General features: G+C 38.1%; 1 protein-coding gene across 1 annotated transcript; it reads left to right on the plus strand.

Moving 5' to 3' along the window:
• Positions 1 to 6,080: 6,080 nt before the first annotated feature.
• LOC141440272 (KRAB-A domain-containing protein 2-like) lies at positions 6,081 to 8,529 on the plus strand. Its single transcript, XM_074104737.1, has one exon. The coding sequence runs from the start codon at positions 6,092 to 6,094 to the stop codon at positions 7,766 to 7,768; it is 1,677 nt and encodes a 558-aa protein (XP_073960838.1). The 5' UTR covers positions 6,081 to 6,091; the 3' UTR covers positions 7,769 to 8,529.
• The last annotated feature ends 572 nt before the right edge of the window (positions 8,530 to 9,101 follow it).

Below are 9,101 nucleotides of genomic sequence, written 5' to 3' on the forward strand. Positions count from 1 at the left end.
AAGTCCAACAGTGATTAACTAAGATATTGAAACAAAAACAAAGTAAATAATTGAAGTCACTCATATAAAAGTCGTCTGTGCTATCTCAAATAAAGGATTCATCAATCATGAATTAAATTATTTAAGTCCAAGATGGATGATGAGTAAAGGGAGGGATCTCGCTCTAGCGTTGATCTTTAACCTTTAGTTGAACTTTGTCCTAAATATACCCCATACAAAGTAAGAAGGTCTAGCTAGTAAATAGCTAATGCTGATCCTTACGTCACCAGCAGTTGTTAGGTGTTATTTTCCAAACAAAGCGTGGGTGTGTGGGTAATAAGTAAGTGTGGGTTTATGAAACGAGGCGTAGCCGAGTTTCATGATAGGGTCACATGAGTGTTTTAAGGCCTAATTAAATTACGTACAGTTGCATACAATATTTATTTTATCTATATCCATATATTAAATCCTCCATCATGTGTTCCGCGAACCATTGAGAATTACCTGCATTAACGAGAACTAGGCAGGTGTGTCTGCCCCACGAGCTGCGCCCGCTGCGCACGCGGCGACCTGCTGCTGCACGTGGTCGCGGCGCCTCCCCCCCTCCCGTGCTGTAATGATGTATAAAATCTCATTACGATACAGCCGTGTTCATAATAGAATCCAATGTCGTAATGCTGGTCATTACCTATGGTTTTTAAACGCATAATTGAGGATTTACTATATGGGTGTAGATAAACTAATGTTTTGTGAAAACGCCACATTAGATGCACAGGTTGCCAAACGTTAGTTGCGAACGGATAGGTACCCATACAGCTGACGGCACGAAGTGTAGCGCTGAGCTGACCCTTTCGATTCTGCGAATGTAATAGTCGCGCACGCCAGTCGGTGCATACCCTTGCCATTTATACACCCCCCCCCCCCGCATCTCGCTCAGTCCCCATGATACAAAATAAGGTATCATGGGGAGTGAGCCAGGCGCGGGGGGTGTATGTACCGCGTTGCAGACTGTACCTTTACGCGTTTGCTTGGATGCAGAAATCAAAGTGAGTGAACGTCAACAAATGACAAACGTCAAGCTACTGACTTTGTATTAGTAACGATCAAAAGTTGATGACCGGATGACCCAGTTGCCCTGACTTCTAAGCTTGAGGTTCCGGGTTCAATCTCCGGTCATATTCCAGGTTTTTTTTTTCATCTCAAAAATTGTTATTCGAGGCTTTGGCTGAATACTGAATGGTATACTCATACCATCGCATACTCATTTGCGTTATATCGTATATTAATTTGTGCTACAAACCATTATTTTTAATCGGTATTGAAATGACTGAAGCTTAATCCCCGAATACATTCAAAAAGGTCCTTTTTAAAGGACAACACCGTTTGTCCCCCGACAATGTGAAATGTAATTAAAGCTTCGCCTGTTGAGTGATTTTCATTAAAAGTTTGATGACATGTCCAATGACATTACCAAGCGACATAAACCTCTAGCTTTTTTGCATTAAATTTGTTTTTTACATTTAATTAAAGTAGCTACTTTAAATAGGACATTGATTTCTTATTTTCCTCACTTGAAAACTACCTTCGTTAAATTATGTAAATTAATTGTTTACTATGTGTTGGTGTGCAATAAAGAGTTATTTTATTGTATTGAAAGGTTTTTATGTTCATTGGCTTAAATTTAGTACATCGTAGTATTTAAGTAAGTAAATAAACGCTGTGCAGATGTCGTAAAATAAAATTTAGTCACTAAATTTTTTTATCGTTGTTAAAATAGCAAAAGTAATATATTTATTTAGAAGATATCGTAAAGCGGCCGTAAAGACGAGCAAGAGCAAGAAAAAGTCGGCAAGATTTTTGAGCAAGCACATCCAGGCCCTATAAAAAGTACTTTCGGATCGAACAAGTGAAAAACCCACATACACTATCAAGTCGACTATCAAAGTCAAGATCATCATCATCCCAGCCTCATACGTCCCACTGTTGGGCACAAGCCTCCTCTCGGAAATGAAACGGTTACTACGAAACTCGAAACCAACTCGAAGTTCGAAGCGTGCAGTCCCTCTGACACTTATACTATTTAATACGAGAGCGAGAGGGACGGTACGATAGGTACGAACCTCGAGTTTCGAGTTTCGTAGTAGCCCTGCAGGGCGGGCTCAGAGATGCAAGCCCGGGCTTGAACCCACAATCATCCAGCCAACCACAGCTTGTTGAAGCCAAAAATAGGTTGTTGAAGCCAAACCACTCTGCCCCCCAATATCTTTATTACGTTATGGTCAAATAACTATGGGTGATAGACCTTTCAAGTTCATCTTATTTAGGAACCAGATAACTAAGCTTAAAATAATTTAGGTCTACATCATTCTAACCATAAAAATAAAAAAGTTACAGGCGAATAAAGCCATATCGTTTCAGTTGTCCCCGGTTTACCCTATCTTTCTTCAATGAGGGCTAAAAGACAGGCGAAACATCGCTAGACGGCGTTAGTATCGTGAGTTTTTTTTGACGTTACAGTCTCGTCAATCAATAGCAATAGCGCGTCATCTAGCAATATTTGGCCTGTCTTTTAGCCCTTTTAAGGGCTATATCTAACAAGCACTTTAATGAACGTCAAAAATTCTACCACCGGTTAGGAAGAACCTCAGTCACAAAATAAAATAATAGTACTACGTTACTACGTATCTACCTCAGTTGACAAGAATCCGGCAAGAGACTCTGTTAAGAATCGTTAAAAAATTAGTTAATTTTTTATCCTAAATTCTTATTTAATTTTTCATTATTAAAAGTACATACAAAATCATCTATATAAAAGCTACTTAAATGTAGTTAGTCTAATAATTATAAATAAATGTTTTAATCAATTACAATCAATATAAAAATAATTTTTCTTCAATTGCGTTAAATGGAGTGTTTGTGTTGATATTTTTCTTTATAGCAACATTGCAAGTTTTGTATGAAACTTACTTATCATTCTTGTTACCTTCTGAATTCTCAAATTCATAACTACTGTAACGTTCTTACAATTTAATTCCGAATTATACCAGCAAAAATCTACAGTCCGCTTTTTATTGAAGACCGCATCCCGAAGAAACTAGAAGACACAAGTTTAAGGAGTTTACAAACTCAAAGAGGTATAGGTATCGCTACGAGAGTTGAAGTGAATCATTACACACACAGCTATAGTAGTCCGCCGTTAAAAAGTAAAACATGTCATTCCCATTCTGAATAAGGTGATCCGGGGCTATTGTAGCTGGTGGATATTGTATCTGAGCCATCTGATGGCGTCCTTACGCCATGTTCTTCTCGGCCATTTTACGTTGTGTTCGCATGGCGAACATGGCGTCGTATGGACGCCATCAGACGGCTCAGATACAATATCCCTTCAGCTATAGCAATAGCCCCGGGTCACCTTACGTCAAAACACAAAAACATTGACGTACTTACTACCAGGATGACAAGTGTCAAGATTGACTTCTTAGCGCAGACTACTAATAGTACATGAAGAACTGATTGCATAAAAGTAGAATGAATAAAATGAATGAGTGAATGTCAAAATCCCGCTGTCATTACATGTCATGAACTTGTGTGCGTGACCTCAACTCTGGTGGCACTAGACTTGGGGAAAACATTACATTTTGATATCAGTGACTGACGATCCCGTTCCAATAAAGTCACAGTGAAAAGTCATCGTGACTCTGTCACGCCTGTTACTCGTGTCACTGCATGATATTTGTGACACGTCACGGTCCTGTAATGAACGTTCTCGCACTGTTATTTCAACGTGACTATGTCACGCCTGTTACTTATATCACCATATGATATTGTCGTGGTGCTATTATGACCGTGCTTTTGTCACAAGTCCAAAACTCACAATCACAAATCCACAGCGTCGTGATTTGAGTAACAGAGACTGCGCTAGGCGCTGCTAGGAACAGTAGGAACGTATGAGAATTTTTAACGTTGTTCTTTTGTGAAAAGTCACAGTGACACCTTTTGATGGCGAGTCACGGTGACTTAAATTTATCCCCCATGTCTAGGTGACAATACCTATTTATTTTATTACCTTAATACGAACCAAGTTGATTCTCCAATGCCGACGACGATCCAAGTTCCTTAGGTGTAGCAAAGTTTGTGTATTTGTCTAATTAAGGGTGAATGTTACCAACTTTGTTTGTTTGTCTTGTTACTGATAGATCAGGGCACACATTAGTTAACTGAAATACGGTATTTGACTATTTTGTAAATGTTTTATTAAATTAAAACTACACAATGCCTGTTATTGAATAGAAAAACAATTTTTAAGCTACCTATACAAATCACAAAGTTACAAAGGTTTGAAATTCAAGATTAGACAGAGAAAGACATACTGGCATGTGACGTCACACGCCAGTACCGCCATACTTGATGCATAGAGAAAAGCGTTTGAGAAGGGGACAGGTATATAGATTTTTTCAAAAAACACTACAAATCCAATTTTCAACCGATTTAAATTGTCTCTTCGGTAAACACTATCTGTTTATCTATATTTTCATAATAATATTAAGATATGGCAAAATCAGGAGTTGTCAAATACCGTATTCAGTATATCAGAAACTGGAAGGCGTTAGTTGAGACTCGTTTGCTCTGTGGCTTTGGTCACGTAACCATCATCACAAAACCCGAATTTAAATCATACAATTTGTAATGACCGCGATGGTCTAAAACATTGTGTATCATCATCATCATCATCCTAAACAACAAAACAAAAACTTAAACAAACTTTAAGTAGGTAAACAAGTTCAGTGGTCTAGAATTGTGTAGGTACCTAACGCAAAGTTCAACAGCCGGAACCCATTTAGTCATGGCCGGCTCAAAAAATCTCATTATAGCCAAAATTAAATAAAGATATTTTGAGTTTGATTTTGAAAAACATAAGGTGCTCTAAATAAGTCATCCAGATAGCTAATCCAGCAAGAGGCTTTATGTCGTGGCAATTTCATAAAAATATATGTTTTGACAATCTTACGCGGTCTGTTGTTACAGCCCCCCAGTCGACTGTAAAGGGGGTTCGCGGCAATAAATATTGTACGTATCTGATATTGCACGGATCAGATATTGCTTCGGATTTTTAACGCCCGAAGTAGGTTGAGGATTCTATATCTTCATACTTTGATCTCTCTTGCTCGGGTTCCGTAACCGTCTAGTTTGTATTACAAAGATAGATACTTAAGTAAAATGTTTAAAATCCTTGAATGTACCAAATCTGGCAGCTGAAGTTTAGTTTAGTTTAGTTCGGCCGAATTTTTAATTTTTACCGAATGTTCGCCCGAAGTTCGTATTCGGTTCAAACCATATTCGGCCCATCACTAGTAGTTTCATGTTTAAAATATGCATATTTCATAATTATTATAAACATTACGTACGAGTAGGTCTGTAGTTCTGTACTTATTAAGTAAGTACTACTTATCTAACATCCTTACTAAACTTATCTAAGTAACTCATGGTGAACACTGCATTCAAATCAGTCGCTTAGTTTTTTTTTTAAGATTTTAACGTACAGAATGCGGGAAGTGACTTATTTTATTTAAGTATAAGTAGGTCTAGGTATGTTACAAACATATTTAGTTCCGTGTATTATAAATTTGAACAAAGACGCAGACAAAGCTTACGCGTAATACTTAGAAAGAATAATTATCGGTGCTATCGATTTATTTTTGCTGCAAGCGCAGTCTATAAGTAACTTTAATTTTATCACGAAACTAACCTCCCTTCATCGAAAACTCACTGGATACGTAGTTACTCATTCTACTTGAACGATTTTAATTAAACAGTGTCCACTGCTTGTGTAAAACGACTCGTGTCGAAATGCCAGCCAATACGCACGCAGTGAAACCAAAATATTACAACTTTACGGAGCATTCACAATAATGAGTCATGACCTTGGTAGGGTTCAGTCGCCCGACCCAGCAAAACGGCTGTTTGAGCAACGAACGTTGCCACTCTCGCTCGCTCTAAGCGCGCGTTCGCTATGTGCTATCTCGTTCACACAAAGCGCGGGAAGAGGGGCGCGTCAGCCGTGCTAGACTCGCGTCGCTCGCTACAAACAGTTGAACCACGCGATTCATACAAAATGGCGGCCGTTCCGAGCACGTCGTCAGCTTCACAAACTGAAACAGAATTCGACTATGAAGGAGTGAAAAAAAAATACATGCGTCAAATTGAATTGTTCTATTTCAACAAAAAATTAGGCACAAACGCGCCGTGGACCCGAAAAGTGGTGGAGAAAATAAAATCAGTCATTAAGGAAGGAATTCGTTTGCTAGAAATTGGGTATCGCTCACAACTCGGGACTAACAGAATAATGGAGAAATATGAAATTTATACAGAAAATGGTGAGCAAAAACTGATTTTTAAGAGAAAGACTCCTGATGATCACATCATACGAATTGTGGGGGCTGAAGATTGTTTTGACATTGTAGTGGATGCTCATATTAAGACAGATCACGGAGGGTACGATAAAATTATAAAAACTCTAAGACACATGTACTGTATCCCAAAGACCAGTATCGATTTCATTGTTGCTTCGTGCAATGTGTGCTTGATGAACAACAGCGAATCTAGACGCAAAGCTGACAATAGAACATCTCAAGTTTTTCACGATGTAGGTCAGGTGAGTTTGATTAACATGTGTTTGGAACCCGATCATGAATTCAAGTTTATCCTGTTCTACTTAGATAGATCTACAAAATTTATGCTCTTGCGGCCTTTGGTCACCAACACTTTCAACGAAGTAGCAATGGAGCTTCTAAAAATTTTTTTAGACATCGGTCCGCCACAAAGATTGGGGACCTATGATCGAGTGTACTTCGGTAAGGTCTTAAGTTTGGTGAGAGCGGCATATGGAAATTTCCATAATATATCTCTGATATTACCAGTCAAGTTGCCTGAAATCAGTGCAATTGATGTTAAGAATATGCTAAAAAAATGGCAGCAACAGTCCGGTAGTCGCAACTGGGCTATGGGATGCTATATGGTTCAGTGGGAGAACAATTGCACCAATACTAGTGATGATAGATCGCCTTATGAAACTGTTTTTAAAATGAAGCCCTGGTTCAGTTTACAATCGTCCAATAAATCACTTCACAAGCAAGATGGTTCAAATAATAATGCATCCTGTCAAAGGAACGACCGTGATTCCATAAAAGTTCTTGACGAAGGCGATATTTTAGTTCCGTCTGGTGATTCTGAGGACGACAAGTTCTCAAATGCGAGTGAAGTAGCTGAGATAACTGAAGAGAACGGCAAAATTATCACTACTATACCTTTGAATCCGTCAAATGAAATTGCAACTAGTACTTTGCACACAGCCAAGCCTAAAATGCCAGTAAACGAAAATCAATTTTCTAAGACAGATGTTATTATAGAACAGCCATTGCAAATAGTCGGTAATGCAAATGCAACACCTGGAAGTTCCGTACAGCCTGAAATTACGCAAGACTTAGACGATATCCCTGCTTCAATGATCGTGAAAGGGCTAAAGATACCTGAGAACTTAAAATGCCACGTGTGTAAAACACTTATAGTCAAGCCGTATGTTTGTGTGAAATGCAATAGATTCGTGCATTTGTTCTGTTCTGATAGATTAATGAAACAAGCCGTACCTGTAAATGTTCTAAATGTGACATGTACAGCTTGCACAATTTTAGCAAAGCGTAATGAACCGAAATCGAAGGAAAGCGATAGTGACAACGCTAAAAAAGTGCCTGATGATAGCGAAACGGTCAGCAAGAAAAAGAAAATCGCATAATGTGAGAAATAATTAATAAAATATAATTTTCAATTCAAATAAAAAAAATTGCTCAATCGATACTATCGATGATTCCGCCAATGTCGAGGTTGAAAAATACGCTATCGGTTGGCTGCTGTACGGTAGCTTTAATGTATCACAAATCAACGAAACTTCGAACTGCAAAATAAATACAAATAATTAAAAAAATACAATATTGTCACCCTCAAAATTGTCCTGAATGGCAAATAAAGATGCGGAGCGTAGCGTATGCGTCGGACCCGCTGTGACGTGACTATTGCCGTCTCTTTCCCGCCCGTGCGATAACCCACGTATTGTTGCCACACTGTTCAAGTCCAGCGTAGCGACAGCGAGCTCGCAACGAACGACGTTACAAGCTTATCAAGTGCCGATTGCAGTGGCGCTGTAGTCGCGTGCGATTCCTATTTTCGAACGATGCAACATTAGTTCTAGTTTTGTCCACTGGTAAATATAACTTTGTTTTTTAAGTATGGTGAGTGTGGCAAGTTATTTGTTACGAACAGATTTAATTAATTTTGAATAAGTTGTATTTAAGTACTAGTCCTAATAAATTATATTTGATTTTGACGAAAAGTTAAATGATACAAGTTATTTGTTACATCTGATTTGATTACTTATTTTAAGTTTTGATTATGGATAAAATAATATTTAGTGTTACCGACTGTGATTTTAAGGTTAATGTGTCTAAAGAGATTTGATATAAGTAAAATAGATACTTACTTAAATATCTACTATATTACTCTGTTTAATAAATAAATGCTTGTAATAATTCTTTGCTTTAGTTTTTTTCCTTAACCAGTCAAATTACCCGTTTGTCTAGTGACATTCGCGTAACAACTAACTGTTGCTTAGCTACAACTTCTTTAATTAAGTAAAGCTAAAAAAAAAATCTTCAACAGATTCAAAATAAAGTACAGGTACAACATTAGTGTTTGAATACAGTAAGCAACGGTTAATTAGACCCTTACTTCGTACTAAACATCCAATACCTGCAGTCTCATTTCTACTTTAGTTTTTAATCATCAAATTGCCTAGAAATATTTTTTGTACCACTGGCAACACCATCACCAGCTTATTATAATTATCATTCGTTTGTTTTGTACGATGTAGCGCGTACTCGCATCGCATACTATGCCCCGCCCATCACCTGCAGGGCTACTGCGAAACGAGTTTTCGTGTCGCGCGGTCCCTCTGACACTTATACTATTTAATACGAGAGCGAGAGGGACGGTACGATACGAACTTCGAGTTTCGTAGTTGCCCTGCTGGCTTACGCTACAAGGTTTAAAATTCGAACTTTATAACGCTCTGG

This window comes from Choristoneura fumiferana, chromosome 22, assembly GCF_025370935.1.
Source record: "Choristoneura fumiferana chromosome 22, NRCan_CFum_1, whole genome shotgun sequence".
NCBI classification, from domain to species: Eukaryota; Metazoa; Arthropoda; class Insecta; order Lepidoptera; family Tortricidae; genus Choristoneura; species Choristoneura fumiferana.

Excerpts from the sequence above, each read along its gene's own strand:
- LOC141440272 (XM_074104737.1), top strand. The coding sequence starts at position 6,092 with ATGGCGGCCGTTCCGAGCACGTCGTCAGCTTCACAAACTGAAACAGAA.